The 24,960-nt window shown below is 40.5% G+C and overlaps 5 protein-coding genes across 10 annotated transcripts in view; 4 read left to right on the top strand and 1 right to left on the bottom strand.

Moving 5' to 3' along the window:
* The first annotated feature begins 125 nt into the window (after nt 1-125).
* Nucleotides 126-4,142, top strand: LOC109137117 (probable E3 ubiquitin-protein ligase TRIML1). Its single transcript, XM_019254557.2, has 5 exons — nt 126-753; nt 943-1,176; nt 1,321-1,367; nt 1,463-1,605; nt 1,699-4,142. The coding sequence occupies exons 2-5, from the start codon at nt 1,042-1,044 to the stop codon at nt 2,295-2,297; spliced, it is 924 nt and encodes a 307-aa protein (XP_019110102.1). The 5' UTR covers nt 126-753; nt 943-1,041; the 3' UTR covers nt 2,298-4,142.
* Nucleotides 4,143-4,161: 19 nt separating this feature from the next.
* LOC104925661 (hyaluronan-binding protein 2-like) lies at nt 4,162-8,491 on the top strand. Its single transcript, XM_010739342.3, has 13 exons — nt 4,162-4,277; nt 4,544-4,646; nt 5,051-5,143; nt 5,299-5,409; nt 5,523-5,639; nt 5,733-5,843; nt 5,919-6,090; nt 6,180-6,277; nt 6,363-6,771; nt 6,873-7,015; nt 7,294-7,428; nt 7,585-7,730; nt 7,872-8,491. Exons 1-13 carry the CDS (start codon nt 4,218-4,220, stop codon nt 8,037-8,039), a joined length of 1,866 nt encoding a protein of 621 aa, XP_010737644.2. The 5' UTR covers nt 4,162-4,217; the 3' UTR covers nt 8,040-8,491.
* A 784-nt stretch (nt 8,492-9,275) lies between these two features.
* LOC104925838 (E3 ubiquitin-protein ligase TRIM41) lies at nt 9,276-11,495 on the bottom strand. The gene is made up of 5 exons (XM_010739559.3): nt 10,899-11,495; nt 10,353-10,586; nt 10,229-10,251; nt 10,004-10,137; nt 9,276-9,919 (listed from the first exon to the last, which is right to left on the bottom strand). The coding sequence occupies exons 1-5, from the start codon at nt 11,493-11,495 to the stop codon at nt 9,351-9,353; spliced, it is 1,557 nt and encodes a 518-aa protein (XP_010737861.3). The 3' UTR covers nt 9,276-9,350.
* Nucleotides 11,496-12,888: 1,393 nt separating this feature from the next.
* On the top strand, nt 12,889-19,197 carry LOC104925653 (delta-1-pyrroline-5-carboxylate synthase). Of its 2 annotated transcripts, none has more exons than XM_019254555.2 (17): nt 12,889-13,034; nt 13,568-13,685; nt 13,795-13,943; nt 14,070-14,219; nt 14,328-14,432; nt 14,526-14,678; nt 15,027-15,117; nt 15,628-15,752; nt 15,846-15,990; nt 16,089-16,162; nt 16,606-16,705; nt 16,809-17,029; nt 17,144-17,281; nt 17,368-17,563; nt 17,764-17,885; nt 18,059-18,341; nt 18,454-19,197. In XM_019254555.2, the coding sequence occupies exons 2-17, from the start codon at nt 13,589-13,591 to the stop codon at nt 18,633-18,635; spliced, it is 2,331 nt and encodes a 776-aa protein (XP_019110100.2). In that variant the 5' UTR covers nt 12,889-13,034; nt 13,568-13,588; the 3' UTR covers nt 18,636-19,197. The 2 variants fall into 2 exon arrangements, with proteins under 2 accessions (XP_019110100.2, XP_019110099.2); XM_019254554.2 differs by having other exon boundaries at nt 12,890-13,034; nt 14,526-14,684.
* Nucleotides 19,198-19,294: 97 nt separating this feature from the next.
* Nucleotides 19,295-24,960, top strand: part of ate1 (arginyltransferase 1) — a 53,061-nt gene continuing 47,395 nt past the window's right edge. For all 5 annotated transcript variants that reach the window (XM_019254594.2, XM_010739319.3, XM_010739311.3 and 2 more), the window contains exons 1-5: nt 19,295-19,470; nt 22,895-22,958; nt 23,108-23,170; nt 24,023-24,126; nt 24,333-24,566. In XM_019254594.2, the coding sequence (XP_019110139.2) occupies nt 19,371-19,470; nt 22,895-22,958; nt 23,108-23,170; nt 24,023-24,126; nt 24,333-24,566 (565 nt within the window). In that variant the 5' untranslated portion in view covers nt 19,295-19,370. The remainder of the gene's footprint in view (nt 19,471-22,894; nt 22,959-23,107; nt 23,171-24,022; nt 24,127-24,332; nt 24,567-24,960) is intronic.

A 24,960-nucleotide genomic window follows, 5' to 3' on the forward strand; every position in this document is an offset into this window, starting at 1 on the left:
AAGCTTCCAAGTGAAGAAACAATAGGCAAAATATATGTCTGGATGAAGGGCGCTATAAAAATATATAAAAAACCATGGTGTGCTTTGGAAAATGTTTGAAATTTGTAAGAAAAATTACACAAACATGCAATGATCCTAAAATGTGATGACAGAAATATTCTCCCATGTTGGGTCTGTAATATGAACTGCACAAGTCAAACAGTGTCACTTTTAAGCATCAGGTAATGCATCTATTGTACACTGAATGCTGGTTAGAGCTGCAGTGTGGCCTTATTCAGTCACATAACGATCATACTTTTCCTCTTGGAGACGGCAGCACCGACAAACACTAACACTTTGAAGACAGATGCCTGCTTTTTGGGGTCACAACACTGCAGTGTGTCAGTGCTTTAATGGCAATGGGTATCATTTTTCACTCGATTAAGTGGCAGAAACACAGAAAAACCTTCTGTGCTGCTACCATGAACTGTGCCATATAAAAACACACCCCATGAAAAAAAAGACTGAAGACAAGATGGTTGTTCTGTTTGTTGCTACTTACATCAAGTCTCATGATAAACTGCTTCTGCTTCTGCAGCTGCACTTCGCCACAAAGACTTTGGCTGTGTGTGGTGTTGAACTGAGCTGTGCTGAACGTGTGTTCAACCTTTTCTACAGGAGACATTAGAAAAGCACCAAGAGTGTCTAAAGAAGCAAAAGGAAGCAGTGAAATACAGACTGAAAAAACTGGCAGCACGGCAATCAGAAATCACAGTAAGTTGTGCTCGGACTAATCTGAGCTCACAACATGAAACCTTTGTGTCTTGGTTGTGGCATTAAATTTGAACATGAAACATTTCATCAGTTATCCTTCAAGAAAAACACTAAAAAAATATAATTCCACATAAAAACACCTGTGATCAGGCAGTATGATAAACTCATAAATGCTTATGCCTGACACAGAAAAAGTCCTCGGGGATAAGGGAGAATATCATACGGAAATATCAGGAGATCCAGGCCATCCTGGACGAGGACCTGAGGATTACCTTGTCCCACCTGGAGATGGAGGAGCGTGCTGCAGTCTCTGCCCTGGATGGGCTGATGGAAAAAAACTGTGCTCTAATCCAAGAGATAGAGCAGGACCTGTCCAGACTCACTGTAACACTAGACCAGACGGACACAGAGCCTGATACAATGGTGATTAAACTTAGGAGTCGTATGTGAAGTTGTGAAGGGACAAATATTATTTAGAACCATGTTATCTGTGTAAGAGCAAAATGAATCTAAAATTAAGTTGTATAAAACATTTTGCTTAATCTTAATTTTTCTGCCTTTCTTCAGTCTTTCTTTTCGTTCCCTGAGCATGGAGACATGGAGACAACAGACAGGTATGGAAAATCATATATCAAATCATAATTAATACTTTAAATAAAAAAGCGTTGGGCAGAAGCTGATGTTTCCCACTTTGGTCTGCCTCCTCTAGAGTGGTGGACCTGCTAAACAGGACAGACCCGATCAGTGTGAGCCTGGATGAAGTTAAAGCTGACCAGATCCTCAACCTCACCAACAACATGCTTCTGCTTATCCGCTCACAGACCCCTATAATCAAGAATCTCATCAAGAGTTGTTAGTTCACACATTATTTCTCTAGTGTTTACAATTTTGCCTCTTCAACATGTAGAATTTTAAGTATAAAATGTGTTAAATATGTGTCTCCAGATTCCAGTGAGGTGCGTCTGGATCCAGAGACGGCCCACCCAAAGCTGATCATCTCCCCCAAAGGTGACAGTGCCACCTACACAAACACCTGGCAGCAACTTCCTGACCTTCCTGGACGATTTGACACGACCCTCAATGTCATCAGCTTACAAGGCTACAGCTTTGGTCGCCATTATTGGGAAATTGATGTAACTGGGAAGACTTACTGGGAGCTGGGTGTCACATATCCCACCATTCCCCGCAAGGGCACCACTGAGGATTGCTGGCTGGGTCGGGGGGACGAGTCTTGGTGTGTGGAGTTCTTTGATGGGGAGTATACAGCCTGGCATGGAGGGGTGCCCCATCAGCTGCCTTTTACAAAACGCTTCTGTCGGATTGGTGTGTTTTGTAATTTCCCTGCAGGTTTAGTGACGTTTATCGAGGCAGAAAACATGACACAGCTGTTCTCCTTCTGTGCAGGAACCTTCTCAGACTGCCTCCACCTGGCCCTCTGTCCTGGTCACGATCACAAGGGCACAAATTCTAAGCCTATTGTAATCTGTAATACTCCATCTCCTACCAGTGATCTTGGATTAGTAGCTCCACAGAAAAGCTTTTAGTAATTAGTTGCTGGGGCACTACTTTCTAATAACATAGCACTTATAAAGGTTTAAAGGAGTCCTAACTAATGGCTTTATTGATAATTAATAATTAAGTGTTTAAAGCCATGGTAGTGGCATAGTTAACGACGTTAACAACGCTAACATGATGTTAAACAGGTAGAATGTTTACCATGTTCACAATGAGTTCAGCATGTTAGCATGATAGATAATACGATATTCCTCAGGATAAGCAAAAACTTTGACCTGATTGTGACACTAGAGAAAAGGTCAGGGAAGACATTATAATTCATCCTCTGGGCACCATGAATATCTGCACTAAATTTCATGAGAATCCATAGCTGTTTCTATTTCTCTAAAAGTCATCATCCTCATGGTCACACTATAAAAAAAGTCATGGGATTACCAAAGTTAAGTGTATTTATTGGGCGATCATGAACAACGGCAATAAACTTAATTGGTGCAAAAGAACAAGTAAAACATCATACATGTCAAACAATGCAGAACAAAAATATAAGCAGCTATAAGACATGACCAAAACACAAGGTACGCACAGACTACTCCTTTAAACACATCAAACATAAAGCGCTCTCTCACACAGTTTCTACCGCCAGAGTCAAAATACCACATCCTAACTGAGCACATACAGACCTCTGTGTTCTGGATAGGTTAAGGGGGACATTTTGTTTTCATAAATACCCTTAATCAGATCTGTTAATGTTTTATAGGTCTGTTAGAATCAAAAGAAAAGCAGGAACAACTTTTTGCCAGGTTGTAAAATATATCTGGCATTCATCCTTTCTATTTACATTTACATTTTACAGGGAATCCATTTAATGAATGATGGTGGTTTTCTTACTAATAATCCACCCAGTCATCGATCCACCTAGTCTGTTAATAATTAGAAGAAGGTAAACGATCCAACAGTCTGAGAGTGTCTTCTTAGTGGATCAAAGAGGAGGTTGATGTGCATAAAACATTACTATGTTCTTTATTAACGATTAATAAAGCAATTAGTTACAACTATTAAGTCTTTGATAAAGGCTGCTTTATTACAAAGTGGTACCCTTGCGAATTTTAGATAACACAGAGGCACAAATTTCTAGTAGGAAAATAGTTACTTACAAGGAATCATGTTAATAATTGGTTAGTTAGTTAGTTAGTTAGTTAATAATAACACTACACATCTCATTCAGTGCCTGTATATGTGTACTGTATTTTCATGCAGCAGCATCTCTGAGCTCATTGAACTAAAAAAAAAGGACCATTAAAACAATGTTTTAAGCATATGGCATATAGTTTAGGTATTCTCTATTTGATGACAAAGTTTTGTCAAAAAAGGTTTCAGTTTTACTTTGAAGTCATAAAAGCTACTTAAACTGTTATACATATGATGTTATTGAAACATTTGACTGTGCATACAATCATTCTATACATATTACACTTTACTGATTTTTTAAATTTATAAAGAGATTTAAAAAAAAAAGAAGCACACAGTAGTGTAACCTTATATGGATGTATGTGGATCCAAAGTCTACATTCAAGCAAACAAGTGACTCTGCAAATATGCTCTCTGAGCCTTTGTGTTGTGATGATGTACCCCCATCAACCATCCATTTTAATGACTCTCAATAGAAGAAAATGTTTCAAGTTGACAGATGTTGAATATATTTGTTCATATTTTATTTGTTTATTATTATTAAGTGTTTGTTAACAGTGTTTTGCATATTATTCCTGAAATAATAACTATCCAAGAGCACAGTTAAAATCAATAAAACTGATTCAGCAACATGGGTGGATGCCAAACACCCCCCCGGTGAATCAAAGGTTAGTGTACTTAACACAAATATTAGAAAAGTGTGAGTTATCTGCTAGACAGTGCATTTCACTCTCTTGAATGTCTTCTGATACACTTTCATCATGAACCTAAAGCTCCTCTTCTTTTGCCTCTGCCTGGCGATACTCCTCATACCTGCTGAAGTATGTATTTGCTGCATATATTATACAGCTATTGTGTAGCAATAGGCAAATGTATTGGCTTAATTTCTAATTTACAGTGTTGCAATGTTTGATTTTTTATTTATTTTTTTGCTGGGAATAAAATGCAGTAGAGATTGTTGTCCATGTTTCTGTTTAAAAAGGATTAATTCACTGCATTTTTGTCACATTAATCTTGAATTGACAGAAATATCAACAAAACTCTTATTATTATGACTCTCATGTGGTGCTGTTAAATTGTGATTCAGCTGAAACCTAAAAAGCACAAGAAACATCGTCATCGTGAGAATGGGGGACATGGAAGGTTTAAACTTGGAAAATTTAGAATGAAATACAAGGACATAATTGAAGGTAAGTGCTTCTTAGTATTCCTTTTTTATATATAGATACACCAACCGGCCACTTCACTTGTACAATCCAATGTAATCCCATACAACATCTCTGCAATAAATTATACTTTTACAAAGCTTAGAATTTCTCTGATTTTCTTGACACTACCAGAGAGGTATTAATGTAACTATTATATTCACTACTGATGTTGTAGTTTACAGTAGTGTTAAACTGAACTGCATTATATTATTATATGTTTATAATGTTTTTGCCACCTCATTTACTTACATGAGAGGGCCATGCTATGTATAAGCATATATATATATGCATTACTAAGCTCACTATGTGCACGCTTTAAAGTGTAAGGCAGAGATGAAAACAATAATACTATATATCTATATAATAAAAGGAATATTTTGTTTTAGACGTCTTCTTTCAGCTCGTTGATGGTACTAGTGATGATGATGATGACGAAGATGACCCTTCAGAATGGCTTTTGGATCTTCAAAGGCCACACGGTGAGAGAGTTAACACTGAGTTATTCTGTCAAACTCTTTACACTAATTTGTGCAATATCACATGTTTTCAATGACTACATAACACTAGATTGGACAGCTCTAATTTAAATCTTACATTTCAGTCTTAACTTTTGTCTTTTTTTTTTTTTTTTAAGGCAAATGCGACCCAAACCCTTGCCTCAACAATGGAGTGTGTAAGGTGAAAGGCAGGGGAAATTTCAAATGTGATTGTCCCCACCCTTTCAAGGGAAGGAGATGTGAGAAAGGTTTGAAAAAGATCCTCTTTTTTCATGTTGTTGTTGGTCTGCAGACTAGTCATATATGCACAATATATAATAAGCAAAATATGAATTCAAACTATCATGTGTTATCATCTCAGGTCCAAAATATTGTAAGAAAGGAATATGTGGGCGTGGTGAATGTGTGTTGACTTCAACTGCCCCGTTCTTTGAGTGTAAATGCAAGGAGCCCTTCCAGCCTCCATACTGCACAAGTGGTAAGGAGCCTTTCTTTGTCCAAACAGACCGAATACACATTTTTACAGTTTCCCATGAGGCCAACTTTCACTGTTAACTGTTTTTCTCCAAAGTGTCAGTGTGTGAGCCTAACCCATGTAAGAACGGTGGAAAGTGCATTAAGAATGGTAATGACTTTGACTGCGTGTGCCCATCAGAGTACAGAGGACATTTCTGCCAAGTTGGTAAATATACCCTCAATATTGTTTTCCTTTTCCATGGTTCATCATAGCTCATATACTGACTTGTATATTTCTCAGGCCCAGATGACTGCTTTGTGGATAATAGGGGGTTATATCATGGCAATGTCAGTGAGACAGAGGATGGCGATGAATGTCTACACTGGAACTCTCACTTCATCCTGGAGCAAGGAGTTAATCCCTTTACCGCCTTTGAGGACGAAGATGGACTTGGACCTCACAACTTCTGCAGGTCAAGAGTAAATAATGTGCAATATGTGAATTTTAATAGCACAGGTCATCTACAACAAGATTCTCACTCAAACATTTTGTATGACACAGAAACCCAGACGGAGACTCGATGCCCTGGTGTTTCATCAGAAGAGGCCCCAAGTTGTTTTGGAACTACTGTGATGTGACTCAGTGTTCTGACTCAACAGGTCAGCTTCAGACAACTTTCTGGTTATGAGTGCAGTCAAGAATAATTGTTTCTACCTTCTGTAATCTTCTTGTATGTATTTTTAGATGATGAGGAATCAAATGAAATTTTCCCTCCCCAGCCTGATCCCACTGATCCAAAGCCCCAACCTGCAACACCTGAACCTACAGCAGTTCCCATACCAACCACTGATAAACCATCAGTGGCTACTATACCCCCAACACCTGAGAAGCCCACCCAGGCTCCACAACCTGCTCCTAAACCCACTAATGTCCCCAGTACAATCCCTCCATCACAGCCGTTCTCCACTTGTGGGAGGCCTCAGCCAAAGAAATCCCTTACCAGAATCTTTGGGGGTCTGAAGGTCCCTCCCGGGGGTGTACCTTGGCAGGCGTCAGTGCAAGTACGATCAAAGAACTCCAACCAGCCATTCAGACACATATGTGGAGGAGTTCTCATCTCAAGCTGCTGGATACTGACAGCTGGACACTGCATGTAAGCACAATCACAGTGGTAACAAATCTAACAGTGGCTGATTATAGAATGGCTTTCACATGTGCATTTATTTTTATTAACTTATGTGTTGTTTGAAACAGTGAAGGAATAAGGGACATGCAGGTGGTCCTGGGAGCTCAAGCACTGGATTATGATGAACCCACACAGCAAATCCTCAGAGTTGAAGACATTATTGTACATGAAAACTTCAGGGAGACTCCTTCAGCTGTTTACAATGACATAGGTGATCCATCTCTCTCTATATATTTTACTCTTTCTAGAAAATAAACACCCATATTACAAACAATATTAGAATTGAATATCTACATCAGAGATCTTACTTACAGCATCTAATTTCTGTATCTTGATTCTTTTTAATGAACTAAGAATGGGATGTGGCAGTATCACTAGTCTAATACTACTATTTGTATTACACAAATTATTTGAGATTGTCATGTAAAAAAAATTAGACATTAAGTACTTTATCAATTCATTTCTTTAATCCAAACTGTATTTCCAAAGCTTTGCTAAGGCTGAGTGGTAACAATGGAGTCTGTGCCACTGAGACCCAGTTTGTAAAGACAGCCTGTCTGCCCAATGGCGAACTGCCAGATGGGACGGAGTGTCAAATATCTGGATGGGGTATGACTGAGACTGGTAAGACCACTTTTGTAAGCTCTCACTTTCACTCAGATCTTTTTAATTGGATATATATTAGACACAGCTTATTACATCTTTGTTACACTTGTTGTTATATTTAATTATTATATTATTATATTTAATAAAATCAAAATTTAAATGTCATCTCTCCAGCTCAATTTGGTTCCAGTAACCTGCTGAGGGCCGATGTACTGCTGATCAATCAGGAAAAGTGCTCTGAACCAATAGTTTATGGGAGTGTCCTGGATAATAGCATGCTCTGCGCTGGTTACCTGCAGGGAGGAGTGGACTCTTGCCAGGTTGGTAAAAGAAACTTGACACTTAGGTGCATGCTATCATTCAAAAATATCTGTATGAATAACTTATTTGAGGTATGTTCTTAAAATAGTTGTGTGCAGCAGTGCATTTGTTATCTGATCAGCTGTTTGCGCTTGTTTCAGGGTGACTCTGGAGGGCCACTGACTTGTGTGCAGAACGGTAGCAAAGTTATTTATGGTGTGGTCAGTTGGGGAGATGAATGTGGAAAGAAGAACAAACCTGGGGTCTACACACGGATCCCTCAATTCGTGGACTGGATCAAGTCAAAGACTCGAGCAGTATTTCCATAATCAGCCACTATTACTCTGCATCATGTCAGCCAGTGTAGCCAATGACTTTGTGTATGGAGGAAGTCTTTAGCTTTTGGTTTTTGTGCAGTTGTATGTGGAATTCTGCTTTTCAGATCTAAACATAATTTTAAATTCCATGCTACTTAATACAATCCAAAAAACAGACGAAGCATTTCATCAATTTTTTCCTTGGTTTGACTACAAAAGCCAAATGCAATCCAAAACCTTATATTAAAGACAATACATTTAAAATGTGACTGCCCTGAGCCCTAAGGAAAAAATTCTTGCTTTCTTATTCAAGTATTTCTCAGCAGGACAATAAGCAGATACATCATCATTCTTTTGGGAAAAGGGGTAAAATGTGCCACAGCCTGAACAACTACCTGTTATCCTGGTTTCCATGAATGTGCCTTTTAATAAACCACTACACAAAATGAATGTTCAAGATCAAATAGTGTTACATTTTCTTATTTTCTCTCACGTCTATGAAAATGTCCATGTGTGGAGCAGACAGGTGGATGAGGGTTTTCAGACTCAGACAGTAGGTATTTATGTACACAGAGGAAAACTATACTGTATGAACAACAGTCTAACAAATAGAGTTAAATCTCTTGTGCTCTGTCACTGTTCATGTTATTTAGCATCACTGAGTACATTGTTTGCCACAGGGCACCATCACTGTGGGATCACTGATGGAGTGAAGGCACGCATGTCCTCCATGGTCTGGTGAACTGAGGGGACAGTTGTACAAAGAACAAGCCAGTAGTTTACTCACGGGTCATTTAATGCCTGAACTACAGCACGTCAAACATGAGAGCTGCTGAGCTGCTTGACTGAATAGACAGACTTTACAACAGAACAACAGTGGTGTTTGAAGATTCACCTGACACCACTCGATGAAATATTTAATGTATAGAACAACTGCTGACAAGGACAATATACAAGAGATTATATGACTACAGGACAAAAACTAGACTAAAAGTTAAAACAGCTATATTTCTTCCTACACATCAGTATTATATGATCACAATAATATAACATCAGAAGACTGAAATTTAGTATTTTAAGCCTTGATTCTGGTGGAGAAATTCATCTTAGCTTAACTAAATACAGAGGTAGGTAAATTCATTTTTTATAGTATATCCAGTCAGGAAACATCTTTTGCAAAACTGGAATGAACATGAAAAATGTTTATGAAGAAAAAGGTCAACTCTGATCATTTTGAATTTTTGTTCTCCTCATCATTTAGGGTAGAGAGTGAACTTAGTTGACCTCTAAGTTCACTCTTTACCCTTTAATATTGTTCCCATGCTAATTCCAGGAGTCCTCAATCCAAAACAAGGTAAGAGGATGTTTGTTCAGTCCATTGACATCAATGCATGGGTTTAACATGGGGAAGAGAGGTGCTGTGCACTGCACACAGAAAGAGTGAAGCAGGGTCATAGAATCAGCGTCGTAGAATGACAGCTCCCCCTTCTGGAGATTTGCCATTATGCCCAGCTTTCTGACTCTTTTTCCCACTGACAGCTGCTTCTCCTGGGTATCATGACATGCCAGGTACTGTCCATCTCCATGATAGATGCACCAGGATGTGTTGTTCACACCCAGGCTGGAGGAACTCTGATTTGGACTGTCTTTTTTATGGACTGACCCAGTCGTCACACCTATTAACCAGTAAGGCTTGTCCTGGACAATGACTTCCCAGTAGTGCCTGCCAGTGGTAAAACTCTCCTGAGCCAGTACACTGTACTGGGAGTCATATGGCTGAGGACTCAGAGCTTCATCGACAGGCTGCCGTCTCCAGTACACTTTTTTCTGGTCCTGGGATATTTCCAATTTCGGATGTGCTGTGCTGGAGTCCAGAGCAGGAGAACTTAGATCTGCAAATAAAAATAGTACTTTCAGTATTTAACTACAGAGATAGTGAGGGTTCATGTTTGATTGCAAAATATTGGATTACTAACATGACCACATTCGTGGAAAGTGTTGGGCCAGAGCCACAGAGAGGTCATCCACCAGCCGCTCTACTGTTCTCAGCTTCTCAGGATCACACAGATCTCTATCTACTTCCTGGACTGGTGCTAAATCCAAAGGGTCGCTACAATAAAAACTGAAAACCATCAGAGGGCAAAAATCTTTCCAAAAGCAGACAATAAGCATAGATAAATATACAGTGGTGAAATACTCACCAAAGATTCTGTGCTGTGATTTGCTGTGGAAAACATGTATGGTCATGTATGTAGAAGCTGCATTTAGTTACATTTATCCAAGACTTTGACATGATCACAATAACACACTGTCACAATAACCTACCTGTAGGAATTGCAGATCATTTGTCTCTTGGAGGAGTGATTTGCTGGAGGCTCTGAGGTTGTCTATCTCTTTGATCTGAGCCTCCATGATGGCCTTCTGGGCCTCCAACCACTCTGTCATGTATGTCTCCTCTGCGTCGATAATCTGCATCATCAGACGCTCATCACCATTCAGCACAAAGCGAATTCTGCTGTATTTGTCTGAGACTCTCTCTCTGAAATCTGCAGCAGACTTCTAGGGAAAAAAACAAACAAACATTAATAAGATGTATACAAGAATGGAATATATTGGACTAAAAACATAAATGATTTCACATTGACTGTACCACTGTTTGTGTATACAATGACTCCAAGTCCTTAATAGCATGTTCCGCTTCACCTCTCCTCTTCAGCAGTTGGTCCATAGAGGTTTTTAAGATGTTCTAAAGACAGAAATACAACAGGCCTATAGAAAATAAACATGCTGCTGAAGAAATAAAGAAACAGCCGTGACATTTGCAAGAACATAAAATAAACTAGCCAATGATAAAATTCTACTAATATTCACCTTGAAGTCATCGCAGGCTTCATGGAGTTGAGACGCTTTGTGGTTCTTGTGCATACCAACCAGAACGCACAAACAGCACACAGGGACCCGTTCTTCCATACAGAAGAGCTTGAGCTCATCACGGTGTTCCCTGCACTTCAGAGACAGTGGATCCCCCGTCACCTCCACAACCGTATGCTCCCTAAGAGCAGACCTCTGCTGGTGTAGCAGGGCATGAGCCTGGCACAGTGAGGCATCACAGGTCAGACAGGTCCTGATGGCCACTGTTGGTGTCTCTATGCAGTGGTCACAGTGGATGGTTGAAGATGACTTGGTTGTCCTGCTTGATGTTGTTGACTGTAGCTCTGCTGCTGATGGCTGGTTAGCTGTGAAGTCCTTCACTTTGTTCTGAAGGCTTGTGTTTATCTCCAAAGTGAGGTCAGAGGGGAGGAATATCTGACACTCTGGACAGAAGAAAGGACCGTTGTGAGACACATCCGTTTCCCACACAGCCTGGATACAGGTGAGACAGAAATCATGCCCGCATGGCAGCGTTACAGGATCTGTGAAGATGTCTTGGCAGACGGGACACTTTAAAGCTTCCTCAACAGTCCCCATGGCTCTGCTTGCACCTGTTGTGGCAGCTCAGTGTGCACTGTGCTCCTAATCTTCCTGCTCATTAATGTTTCACAGGCCTCTCACACGTCACTCAGGTGCCTCCGTGTCAGATTACTAAAGATGAGTTAACATCCTCCAGTAGCTATTTCAAGCCATTGACACTCAAGAGACCACACACAATGGAATGGCACATTTCCAACATGGATTAAATGTATTAAATTACCAATTATTTATCCTAAAAGCAGTGCCATTTAATCTGATATTTAATGTTATCAAACAAAATGAATTAATTAAAGGGAGACACTATATATGAAGAAGGTAAAATAAAAACAACAGCTACTAATAGATATAACCTTGAAACTTCAAGACTTGATTACTCACATTAGGACCGTTATTTTTGTATTACAACTTTTCTGAAATGTTATGTTTAATTTGAGCCATTATCTCATTAAAATGTGTACATTTGTATATGTTTCCAGATAAGAAATCTGAACACACACACACACACACACACACACACACACAAAACAAACAAACAAAATCTGTAAAAAAAAAAAAAAACATTCAGCATATAGATAAGCATAAAACTAGAAGGTTTGGGTTTTAGGTGCAGAGAATTTTTTAAAATAAAATAGATATCACCATGAACCCTCCCCCATTCATTATTCACATTAAGACAATTACTTTTCGTATTTAGGATTTCTGGAAGTTTATGTTTGAATATGCAAATGAGGCATCATCTAATGCTAACTTTTGGTGAATTTAATAGAGGCACAAATAAACAAAATGCAGTGAAATTATTACCTTAATGTATGTGTGTGCTTTCCACTTCCACGCCTAGTCTGAAAGAAGACTTGCAGCAACACAGTCCACTTACTAGCTTTTTCAGGAGCTTCCAACCTTTCATCTCAAGGTCTTCAACAGAAAATAGAGTTTGCTCGGATGCTGTGAAAAGTTAAGTGAACATAAGTTTTGTACTAAATGTTCAGTCATGGTTAAAGCAATTACATGTTTTACAGATCAATACTAAGCCTTACAATTTGCTATTCATTTTAAGAAACATATGTGACACTCAATTTGAGGCTATTTAATCAATATTTGACTAAAAAACATGTATCTCAGGTTAAATAATAGCCTTTTTAATATATAGACTTTGTGCATTTATATACTTAGAAAGTTACAAGGAATTTTATTAACTTAAAATAAACATCTGAAACTAATTTTGAAACATGAGCAGCCAGTGTGTATTTTTACCCTCCATCCCTGTGTTTGAACTTCCCACAGTTACACAAGCGTCCACCCATCAAAGTACTATTCCTACGTACGTTGTTACGCTATTTTCTTAAACCCACCGTCATACTGAACGTGAACGTATCTAGATATCCTACGTACAGATCGTTCGTGCATAGCTCGATTACGGCACTTCCCACCCCAACGTGGGCTGTGGATGTGGCAGCACCGGTTCGGCTGACTACGTGTCTCCTGCACTGCACCTACAGGGGTAGTTGTTGTTGGTTTGGTTTATTTTCACGTTGTCAGGTAAGAAATGAGTTTGCACAAACTCTCTTCTGTCCATTTTGTCGAAAATAGCCGCTAAAGCTAGGCAGTGCTTTAGCTCACAATAGCTAATGCTAGCTGATGTCAGCTAGCCCCTGGGACGCTGTGACAGCAGTAACTACACACACAAGACATGTGTTTACTTTATTGTCTCATTTGCAAACCTCGGTGGCTTTACGTATTATACATAGCAGAGTTTGTCTGTGTGAACACCTGGTTCGTGGACTGCTCTGGTGGTAGATATCTCGAAGATGAGTAATCCAAACAATAACATCTTTTGTGGGTCAGTGTGTCAAGTTCAAGTACCAACAAACTCACGGCACATGCTGCAAAGCTCTCCAGTGAGACCTAAATATTCAAATGAATAAAGGTAATTGACTTTGATATTGATATTTCATCTTCACATAATAAGTATAGGTGTAGTTATCCAGCCTTGCAGCCTGTCTATCATATCCAAAAGCTGCTTATCTCAGATGAGGTTATATCACTGATTTGTGTGTGTGTGTTCCTCACAGTTGTCCTCAGGTGTCAGTGCCATGTTTGCCAGGCTGGCCTTGTGCTCTCGCCTTCCATCCAGAGTCCGGCAGTCAAATGTCTGTCCGGTCTCCATCAGAACGTTTTCGCAGGCTAAATGTAAGTAACCAGCCGACTTCTTTGTCACGCCTGAAGGGGACACTCTCATCATTTCTTTAAACTGTACAGTGTAAATCTGTCTTTTCCTTGTTGTTGTTATTCTCCGCAGTCTTGCTCCCACGTCCCCATGGAAAGTCTTTTGCCCACCGCAGTGAGTTGAAGCAGGCCAAACGCATTGTAGTGAAGCTTGGGAGTGCTGTGGTGACACGGGATGAGTGCGGCCTGGCACTGGGGCGCCTGGCCTCAATAGTAGAGCAGGTAGCGCCACATTTAAGTTGGTGATGTAGACAAAAGAGCCACTCTGTTGATGATGGCTGGGTATATTATGTAGGCTCAAGGAAGACTGTGAAAGATTAACTGATATGTCTTTGTGTGTCCTGTCAGGTGGCCATGCTGCAGAATCAAGGCAGGGAGATGATGATTGTCACCAGTGGTGCTGTGGCGTTTGGGAAGCAGAGACTGAGACATGAGATCCTGCTGTCTCAGAGCGTTAGACAAGCCTTGCATTCTGGACAGAACCAACTCAAAGAGATGGTAAATAATCATGTTGAACTCTTTGACAAATGTGCCGATATAAGATACACTTTTGTCGCATTTTGTTCATAGTTTTGTTAACTTAAGTGACTTCTCTCTGTCGTTAAGTCTGTCCCAGTTTTGGAAGCGAGGGCATGCGCAGCTGCTGGGCAGAGCGGTCTGATGGCCTTGTATGAAGCTATGTTCACCCAGTATAGCACCTGCACTGCACAAGTATGTACCTAACTTTCCTCTCACAGAATAAAACACAGCCATCAAATGAGTTAAATGTCACTTAATTATCTTTATTTCTGTCCCCTTCTGTAGATCCTGGTCACCAACCTGGATTTTCATGATGAGCAGAAGCGTCGCAACCTGAACAGCACGCTCCATGAACTGCTGCGGATGAACATAGTTCCTATCATCAACACCAACGATGCTGTTGTGCCACCCCCTGTTCCCAGCAGTGACTTGCAGGGGGTAAATGTGGGTACTGTGTGAAGGGCATGCTGGGAATGTTGTTGCAGTATTGTGATGGTGGATTGCTTACGTCATGCATGTATGAAAGACGTATGTTTAATTTCATTTCCATTTCCATCCTCCCTAACATATAACATATGAATTTAATGTTCTACTAATTCAAAACATTGTGGTCATGATTATGCACAGACCTGCTTGTGTTATCTCCTTGTGGAAAGACGTGAACATATGTTGTTTGTTCTGGAGCTGAATGGGACTGGGAGGCTTTTGTTACATGGTAACAACAACTGTAGCAACTGATTATCTGTTATCCTACAGAGTAATGTGAGATTTCTGTTTGTATTTCAGGTAATCAGCATCAAAGATAATGACAGCTTGGCTGCACGTCTGGCTGTTGAAATGAAAGCGGACCTCCTTATTGCCCTGTCAGATGTTGAAGGTATAGAAATAACTAGTTTTTATGATTGATAATGTATGCATCAGTATTAGTTCACTTTATGTGTTATTACATGTTCCCAAAGGGCTGCAAATACAGATTATTTTCAGATTGTCAATCATTTAATTTACCTGTCAAAATATAACACAAATACAAAAGTTATTCCAAACCCAAAGTAATATCTACAAATTGTTTATCTTCTGCCCTACCAACCATAAATAAAGCCAACAGTCTGCAGTGATGTGAAGCAGAAAAGTGCAAATCTCTGTATTTATAGATTATGGGAAACCGTAACAGGCTGTTATCATTTAAAGGGCCAGTCTTTTGTGGCTCTAGGGCGCAATTATCCGAGTTTGAAAAACATTGATGATGTCGATAAAGATTTCTTGGCTTTGGACCTTAAACTTTCTGTCTTCTGGCTTCTTGGCCATATTTTTAATGATCAAAAGATATTAATGTCTGTGTGACTGCTTTGGTTCTGTGAAGGTTAAAAAAGAAAAATCTATTCCACAGGCTTATACGACAGTCCCCCAGGAACGGATGATGCCAAGCTCATTGATATATTCTATCCTGGAGACCAGCAGTCAATCACATACGGCACTAAGTCCAGAGTCGGCCTTGGTGGCATGGAAGCCAAGGTCAGGATGACAGATAATATTAAACAGATCATTATTTGAGGATGTTGAATGATGAAAATGTTTCATTATGTCTTATCATGTTTTCTGATTCAGGTGAAAGCAGCCCTCTGGGCACTACAGGGTGGGACGTCTGTTGTCATCGCCAATGGAACACATCCCAAAGTCACGGGCCACGTCATCACAGACATTGTGGAAGGGAAGAAGGTTGGCACCTTCTTCTCTGAAGTGAAACCTGCAGGTACAGGGTACAACTAACTGGAAACTTCTGGAAACAGAATATTTGACCTACTTGTGTTTGTGGTACATGCCTGATGCGTGTATTATTGACACCACCAGGTCCAACGGTGGAGCAGCAGACAGAGATGGCTCGGCATGCAGGCAGGACTCTGGCCTCTCTGCACCCTGAACAGGTGATTTTTTTTTTTGTTCCCTCACTAAAGTGAGGTTTTAAAGGCTCATATACACCATACAAGGATGATTTTCTCATGGGGTCAAATTGTTTTAAGGATTTGATTACAGTAGAATTACATATGTGCTCACTAAGTGGAATGGCATTCATCACAATTTGATCACTGATATATTAAGATTTCATTGGTAAGTCCCCTGAATACAGAATATTGACCTCATATCATTCCTAAATTAATTTAAATGACTAGATTACATTAGGGAGTCAGTAAACAATATATTAAAAACCTATCAACACAAGAACAGGAAAGAAAAGTGAAAATCATTTTCACAACAGGGGTCGCCAAACTCATTAACTTTTACATCGTACTGGTGGCAGCTTTAATTACTCTTGATTCGCTCTGTGCTTGTCAGTCATACTGGTTGCTTTGTGTGTTTGTTTTCCCAGAGAGGGGAGATCATTTGCTGTCTGGCTGAGCTGCTTACAGAGAAGAAAGATGAGATTCTAAGCGCCAACAAGAGAGACATGGAGTTAGCAACAGCATCAGGTAGAGAGGCACAAAAAATCCACATGCAGTTGTCTGACTCAAATATCATGCTTCATGTCAGTATCGTACTGTCAGTGTTGTCATTCATTCTTTTTCCTCATAGGTCGTTTGTCCCAAGCTCTGATCAATCGCCTCAGTTTGTCAACTGCGAAGCTGAACAGCCTTGCCATTGGCCTCCGTCAGCTTGCCGTGTCCTCCAGGGATAGCGTAGGCCGGGTGCTAAGGAGGACCAGGGTGGCCAACAATCTAGAGCTGGAACAGATCACTGTCCCCATTGGTGTTTTGCTGGTCATCTTTGAATCACGTCCTGATTGTCTCCCACAGGTCAGTCAACCCCAGCACCCTGTCAGTAGATTTGACAACTGTCAGCTGCTAGTCTGCGAGATGTTCTTTATCATTGAAAGTTCGGCTCACGTTGTTTTGTTAATGTTGTTTCAGGTGTCAGCCTTGGCTATTGCCAGCGGAAATGCCTTGCTACTGAAGGGGGGTAAAGAAGCTTCCAACACCAACAAAATTCTTCATCAACTTACTCAGGAAGCGCTTTCCATTCATGGAGTTGCTGATGCTATTCAGCTGGTAAAAACTAAAAGCATTACATTATCTAAATACAGTACAAGTTTTTGCATTATGACATGCTTAAATGTACCATTAACCATGTGTAGGTGAGCACACGTGAAGAAGTTGAAGATCTGTGCAGACTAGACAAGATGATCGACCTGATCATTCCAAGGGGCTCTTCCCAGCTGGTCCGGGACATCCAAAGGGCAGCAAAGGGCATTCCTGTACTGGGCCACAGCGAGGGCGTCTGTCACGTGTACATAGACAGCGATGCCAGCATAGACAAAGCTCTTGATGTTGGTATGTGTAGCTGTTTTAATGTTATTTACATGGCTCCTATGGTTTGGTGACAGTGTTATGCAAGTTGTAGAAGCGGAATTTGATTCAATTGTTTGACTGTAATGTATATAATTTTACATTTTGCCCTGGAGTTGTGCTTATTAACGTGGGGTAACATAGAATTGCAAAACAGGCACTTACTAACTTATGTTTCTTTCTAGTCAAAGACTCCAAGTGTGACTACCCTGCAGCCTGCAATGCCATGGAGACACTCCTTATTCACAGAGATTTGCTGCGAACTCCTATATTTGACCAGATCATTGACATGCTGAGAACAGAACATGTAAGAAACGTGCACCAACACTCCATATGTTTGTTCATAGCCTTACAGATTGTGGTTAAGTGGGTTTTACGTTTTGGTCTGAGCTCCAGAAATGGGGGGGTAAAAAAAACCTTGTTTTTTCTTATTTTTCATTATTCTGTTGATTTATCATTGTGCCCTGTGCTTACTCACAGGTGAAGATCCATGCAGGCCCACGGTTTGCATCCTACTTGACTTTCAGCCCATCTGAGGTGAAGTCTCTGAGGACAGAGTATGGGGACCTGGAGTGCTGCATTGAGGTGGTAGACAGCATGCAGGATGCTGTGGACCACATCCACAAATACGGCAGCTCCCACACTGATGTCATTATTACTGAAAACGAAGAGACAGCCGAACAGTTCCTGCAGCAGGTGGATAGCGCTTGTGTATTCTGGAACTCCAGCTCTCGCTTTGCTGATGGCTACCGCTTTGGTCTAGGTATGTACATTATCAAGCATGATTTTACTTGATGCCATCAATTTAAAAAAAGTCCTTTTGTTCCACAGTTTTGAAAATGGTGCAGAAAAATTAAGTTGTACTCATTTTGCAGGAGCTGAGGTTGGTATAAGTACAGCACGGATACATGCCAGAGGTCCAGTCGGTCTGGAGGGGCTTCTGACAACCAAATGGGTCCTTCGTGGAGAAGGGCACACTGTGGCTGACTTCTCTGAGCAAGGCAGTCTGAAATACCTTCATGAAAACATCCCTGTCCCACATGGGAGCTTTAGTTAGGTGTCCAGCCAAAGAGTCAAGAAGAATCAACAGCAGCCAAGAAAAACTGATGTCCACAGAGTTTATTTAAAGGTTTGTGTCTGGCGGGAGCACTTTTTAGCTGCTGCTTCATCCCCTGTATAAATCCACTATGATATATACAGAACAGAGGCTACTTTTACCAGACAGCCAAGTTCCTGGTTGGTGAACCTGTGCATAAACAATCAATCAGTCAAGTTTAAAAAAAAATATGTATTCTCCTGAGAAAATGGCTTGTTGTTTCATGACCGGTGTGTGGGGACATTTATTATGGTTAAAGAAAAAAGAAACTAATTCAGCTATCATTATGTGACAGGTGAAACAAAATCTACACAGACAAAGCTCAAAGCCATTTTTATGGCATCAGAAAAGAAATCAATGCCCAGCTGTTATTTTCTAACTTATTTTTCTACATCCAAACTCTCCCTGTGGTCTTTTTGTAATTTACTGTAATTGTTGTTTGTGCAGGATCTCAGTTCAGATTTATTTAGCTGTCTTCCCTCTTTGCACAGATGATGTAATAAATATGCTGTACAGTTCTTTACTCACGCTTTTGTGTCTTTTATTTTTATCAATCACAAACCTAACACTGAAACATCATGATGTCCATGGGTCTTAAACGCACCACTGCTGACGTCCCGTGTGTGGGCGGGGCTTGTCGTCCGGCAGTACTTGCCCGGACACCGGGGCAAGCTCAGCTGTCATCCGATACCAAACATGGCAGGAAATAAGTCTTGCACTATAGTTGAATATTTCGGCGGAGATGATGGTTACCGCTGCGGTTACTGTAAAAATGAAAAGGGAAACTTTTCTCATGGTAAGTGTCTCATAAAGAAAAACAGTCGATATGGCTAAACTGGCTAAACATGCTAACGACCTAGCTAGCTCCCTCTGCTCGCTGCAGTAGTCACCGGTATTGAAATAGAGCTAACAAATGTTGGCACTGTGTCCACCTAATGTCAGTAAAATGCAGTAAGTTAACTTAGACCTGCTGTACTTGCACTGCAACACGAGTGTATTGTACGGAGTGTACACATTAGTTAGCGTCCACCTAACGCTAACGCTAACTCCTTGGACAGTGCTCAGCTGATAGCATCTTACAGCCCAACTCTTTGAACCAAAAACAAAAACAAAATGACTTATGATAGTTAAACAAGACCGGGCTTGTGTTTTTGAATTAGTATCCAGTTGGGTAACGATGTAATGTCAAAAATAACGCTATAACATTAGCAGCTCAGCACTGGACTTGTAAACATCTCTACTAGCACCGAGCTAGCCAGCGGCTGGCAGAGCAGAGAGCTGTCCCAGCTGTGATCCGAGGAAGAGGCCTTCACGTACCGGCTCTAACGTGATGTGGTAACGCAGCAGGTGCTATCATGTTTACTATATATGCTGGTGTTGAGAGCTCAGACCTGCATATGTTGTACAGTACATATGTGTAAGTGTAAGCTGAGTGGACTGCTGCGACAGCACGACATTAAATATGAGACAGAGGTTTCCCAGCGTGTTGAAACATAGGAGTGTGTTTACTCTGTGTGCTGTATGTAATCTCAATGTACTGCAGCTTTGTTGCTGTGGCAACATCATGCGAGATGAGACACAGTGGGACAATGAACTCACTCATTTCTGACCCTCTTTTTATGTAAAGTGATGGCTTTGTTCAGAAACCGCTCTGTCCAGCTGCACTGAAAATCCTCTTTGCCTAATGCCACACAAGTGAACCCTGGATTGGGTATTTTTTAATGGATAATGTAAAAACAAAAATGAACATGTTTAATTCGCATATGCCACCACTTCTTACTTACATTTCCGCTGCAAATGCCTACCCACAAATGAAGTGTGAGCAACAAACCTGTTCTGTATGTCAGGATGTTTTTGAAATCAAACTATAATTATCTAAAGGTCTGTCCTTGGGCAATCAGTGGGAATCTATTAAAAATCACTCAGCTCTATATGTGTGAGGCTTGTGTCTTGGACAGCTGTAAACCAGGTGTCTGCTGTGTAACCGTATACTTGGTATATTTAGGTTAATTCTGGGGTAGAGTTTCATTAGCCGACAAGAATCCAGGTGCCAGGTGCATTCCTTCCACGAATCTGTTCATAGTTAGGGTGACACAAGCCATTCACATGAAAGTTGAAGCAGACAGTTGAGCCGTTGCTGAGAGGCGAGGTTAATGTAACTTCATTTTTTGGAAACTACAGAACTATAAAACAAAACAAGGGATTTTCTGTGTGGGACAGAACGGTGTCATTCAGTTGAGGTGAGCAGGGACGAGACAGGCCGACTATAATTAGGGTTGAGGCAGTTCCTAACGTAGTCAGTTAGTGATTTGACTGAGAGCCTGCAGATGGGAGCTGCTATCTAAAGTAAGATAAGAGTGCTTACATCATGTTTGCATGGAGGGTTCTGTGTAAGAAGGAAGACTTCCTGTATAATTCTTGTAAGTGATCAGTAATAGTATTAAAAGGCTAAAGGTTTTTTGGATACATGTTCAATGAGGGCACACTATACAACAACTATAGAACTGAGCACATGAGTGATTGTCAGATAGGAGCAGTGTTTCTGCTGTATTGGAAACTTCATTCATACTTCAGTGACGTTTTCCTCTGTGTGCGTGCAGTGATGTTATCAACATTGTTGTTACATGCAAAGCGAATGCCGCCCCCACACCACAGAGCACAACATCTGCTCCCCTCTGTGTTACTGCTGTCTGTCACGCCACAGTTGGGGTGTGTGGATCAGGTGTGAATGATGGAGAGGCACTCCCTTTGTGCCCTGATGACTGCAGCTGTTACACTCACATCCGGCTCACATGGCCTGATTAGTTTGTACTCTATATGTAACCGTTATCCATTTAAACATCTTACTGCTTCTCTAACTAGGTATATGGCTTTTGTGTTATTTAAATAGCCCTGTCCTTCTCCACATGCTCTTGCTCTTGAAAATTACTTGATATGCAAGGTTTGAAATATACATTTTCAATCCAGTTGAAGCCTACTTGATGCTTGAATGCCAAAATTAGTTTGCATATCACAACTTAACTGTGTAATTGCTGAGTCATAGGGCAGAAACCTCTGAGAGGTGAGGTTACTTCCTAAATGTATGTTGATACATTTGTACCCTGTACCTCCAAGGGTCTTAAATTATAGATGTACGCCGTGTTGTCTTAGCTTGTCTTCAAAATATCCAATTTAATAACCATTTTTATTACTGAGATGTATTGTCAACAAAGTCTTATGATGCATTTGGTGTAATTCTATACCGTACAACAAAGTCTTATGATGCATTTGGTGTAATTCTATACCGTATATTCAGTTTTTATGACGGTAAAAAACACACCCAATGTTAGACACGGATACTGTTGATGTTATGCATGCGGCACTGTACAGCATGATGACGAATTGAAAAAACGCAGTATATGAAAGATCAAAGATTTTGACATGCTGACGATCAGATATGTTGTCTATCATTGTGATTATATTTAGAAACAGCTGTCTTTTTGACTGTTTTTAAGAAAACGTGCAGTCTTGCTGCTGTTTGTGCAAGCCTTAGAACTAACTCCAGTCATTTACTGCTTCAGTGCTGTAGCTTAGTGTCGTTCCTTGTCCCTGTGGACTCTGACCAAACACAATTCACCAGGGACACAGGGCATTGTACTCTGTTGCAAACTTAATTTGTGCTCTGTGAACGGGTATACAGTGAATCCTTCAGTTGTTTTTAAGATGTAAACAGGACTCGTAGAGACTTAGTACTTGGTGTGTGCGTGTGTGTGTGTGCGTGTGCAAACTGATGTATATGGTTGCAGAGGAGAAGGTCAGGAGGTGGAACAGGGAGCTCAGACCTCAGTTCTGGGAACCAGAATCCAAGCTGCTGTTGATACAAATAATGAATTAGTATGTTACCATTGGGGGCTTAAAACACTGTGGGAATGTACTTTGGTTGACACTGTGATTTAAGCGGACACAAGAATGTAAACCTCCCAACAGACCATTTCCTTACATTACTCCAAATTCAGGCTAACAAAATGTATGATCCTCTTTTTTATGCTTTATTTGAGCTTCATTTCATTCAGTTTGTTTTATTCCGTTTAGACTCCTTTCTGTCTGTTTCTAATATTGCTTAATTTCCTGCAAGTTAGGCATCGTGCGTGATGTTTCTATCCATTTGAGGAGTATTGTATAAAATCATATGAAACCAATTAAATGTTTTAAAGCTCTGATGTTCCCTTTGTTTTCTACAGGGATGTGGTCTCACACCATGACTGTACAGGACTACCAAGACCTCATAGACCGAGGATGGAGAAGGTGAGTAGCTGTCTCCAAATTCACATAAATGACTTACTTATGGACCTTTTTGAATTTTCTCATTGACATAATTCAAAGAAAGTCCTTTTGAATATTTCAAATCATTGATAATGTATTTCACTGAAGATTATTGATTCTTTCCTTTTCAGAAGTGGGAAATACGTCTATAAGCCCATAATGAACAAGACATGCTGTCCACAATACACCATCAGGTAATGACATTAGACCCATCAGATTTTTTTCCTATGATCTACGATTTACTCTTCAGGGCATAAGTTTGGTATTTTTCAATCTGAACAATATTTCCTCATGTTTATGTGTTAGTGACTAATGGGGACAACAAGTTTTGAAGTTGGTCCAGTATTGAGTGAGAGTGCTGCAGCCTGCAGCTGTGAAATGGGATCCAGTATAATTCTTATGTGGGCAACTGCACTGTCAAAATACGTCAGCTAAAAGCTCTTGTTTTTGATGTTGACTGGCTCATATTCTGACAACACGACAGAGAAATACAACATTTTCTGTTCCTTTTGCTTGATCCACTGTGGTTCTAACCAAGTGTCACTTAAGAAGAAGTATTGTTCTGAAATCTCAGGAGAGCTGGAAGTCAACAGTGGAAACGTGAGTGTAGTAATGCACCGGTGAAGAGGGAATTGAGAAGACGTAACATAGTATTTTATAAAAGACTTTCATTGTCATGGCTTAATGTTTAAACTGCTTTTGACAATGGGTTAGGGTTATGTTGCCCATATTTATTTGAGCTGGAGGACAGAGGAAGAGTTCTTTCCATAATGTTATCAGACACAATCTGTGTCAAAAACAACCACATTTAATAGAGGTTGCAGGCTGCAGTGCTCTCATTGTGATACTGGACCTGATTCAAAACATGTGTCCCCATTAGTCACTTTGACACAGAATAATGGGAAAATAAGGCCAAGGTTAAAGAATACTGAAGTAGCACTTGATGAATTTTAATAAATGTACATGTAACAAACAGAAATATATATATTGTATATGTATATTGTTGTTGTTCTAACCACAACTTTACTGCTGTGCCCTCTGTCAAGATGCCATGCACTGAAATTCCAGCCTTCCAAATCCCACAAGAAAATCCTAAAGAAGATGAGCAAATTTCTTTCCAAAGGGGAATTACCAAAAGGACAGGATGATGGTAAGAGTACATTTAATTTTTGATAATAGTTGTTAATGCATCTGTATTCTGTACAGTACTTGTGAAATGAAAAAATGGAAAAAAATCAGGTAGCTATCTGCAGTCAAGACTATTGGGCTGAGTGCAGGGTTTAAACTACAGGTAACCTTTTGGTACTATTGCTCTGTACTGCATTTCTATCTGGTCTTTTATCTTGTGCCCTGTAGGGGAGCCAATGGACTCAGTGTGTGAAGAAGCAGGTCCACGGGAACCGAGTAAAGCCTGTCACTCAGAAGTAAAGTGTGCTGCTATAACAGACATTCAGAAGGTAGTAGCAGAGTGTCCCGCTATCACAGAAGTTCAGGAGGAGGCAGCGGATGCCGCACCTGCTGGCTCAGAAACCTCAAGAAAGGATTCAGTGTCTCTGGATGGGAGAACAACAGCCACAGCTCCTAAACCGGGTAAGAAATCTGTTTCCCTGTCCCTCATGGCTGATAATATTCATCAACAAGCAATCAGTTGACGTGACTTCCAGTTGGGGCCTATTGGGAACCAGCAACCTCACACCTGTATTTTCATAGTGGGGACACTACACACAAATATATATCGGTGGCGAGATGGTGGCGGCCGTAACACTCGCAGTTATTGTGGAAAACACATGGAGAAATGCATATGATGCAGCTTTAAAGTTAAAGGCAATCGATCTGGTCGTCAAAGAAGGAACTAGAGCTACTCCACGTAATCTTGGCATCCCATGTTGATGCCGTGATGATGGTGTGTTGTTGTGAATGTGAGTGTGAATGGTTGTTTGTCTCTATGTGCCCTGTGATGAACTGGCAACTTGTCCAGGGTGTG

This window comes from Larimichthys crocea, chromosome III (genome assembly GCF_000972845.2).
Source record: "Larimichthys crocea isolate SSNF chromosome III, L_crocea_2.0, whole genome shotgun sequence".
Classification (NCBI taxonomy): Eukaryota; Metazoa; Chordata; class Actinopteri; family Sciaenidae; genus Larimichthys; species Larimichthys crocea.

What these genes read in the sequence shown, in the direction of transcription:
- LOC109137117 (XM_019254557.2), top strand. Translation starts at nt 1,042, where the DNA reads ATGGAGGAGCGTGCTGCAGTCTCTGCCCTGGATGGGCTGATGGAAAAA. An exon ending in GACATGGAGACAACAGACAG is followed by an intron (nt 1,368 to 1,462) that starts GTATGGAAAATC and finishes TGCCTCCTCTAG; the next exon opens with AGTGGTGGACCTGCTAAACA. An exon ending in CAAGAATCTCATCAAGAGTT is followed by an intron (nt 1,606 to 1,698) that starts GTTAGTTCACAC and finishes ATGTGTCTCCAG; the next exon opens with ATTCCAGTGAGGTGCGTCTG.
- LOC104925661 (XM_010739342.3), top strand. Translation starts at nt 4,218, where the DNA reads ATGAACCTAAAGCTCCTCTTCTTTTGCCTCTGCCTGGCGATACTCCTC. An exon ending in GGGAAGGAGATGTGAGAAAG is followed by an intron (nt 5,410 to 5,522) that starts GTTTGAAAAAGA and finishes TTATCATCTCAG; the next exon opens with GTCCAAAATATTGTAAGAAA. An exon ending in CTGACAGCTGGACACTGCAT is followed by an intron (nt 6,772 to 6,872) that starts GTAAGCACAATC and finishes TGTTTGAAACAG; the next exon opens with TGAAGGAATAAGGGACATGC.
- LOC104925653 (XM_019254554.2), top strand. Translation starts at nt 13,589, where the DNA reads ATGTTTGCCAGGCTGGCCTTGTGCTCTCGCCTTCCATCCAGAGTCCGG. An exon ending in TGCCCTGTCAGATGTTGAAG is followed by an intron (nt 15,118 to 15,627) that starts GTATAGAAATAA and finishes TCTATTCCACAG; the next exon opens with GCTTATACGACAGTCCCCCA. An exon ending in AGACAAAGCTCTTGATGTTG is followed by an intron (nt 17,564 to 17,763) that starts GTATGTGTAGCT and finishes GTTTCTTTCTAG; the next exon opens with TCAAAGACTCCAAGTGTGAC.
- LOC104925838 (XM_010739559.3), bottom strand. Translation starts at nt 11,495, where the DNA reads ATGGGGACTGTTGAGGAAGCTTTAAAGTGTCCCGTCTGCCAAGACATC. An exon ending in ATGATCTGCAATTCCTACAG is followed by an intron (nt 10,252 to 10,352) that starts GTAGGTTATTGT and finishes TGTTTTCCACAG; the next exon opens with CAAATCACAGCACAGAATCT. An exon ending in CTTTCCACGAATGTGGTCAT is followed by an intron (nt 9,920 to 10,003) that starts GTTAGTAATCCA and finishes TTTTATTTGCAG; the next exon opens with ATCTAAGTTCTCCTGCTCTG.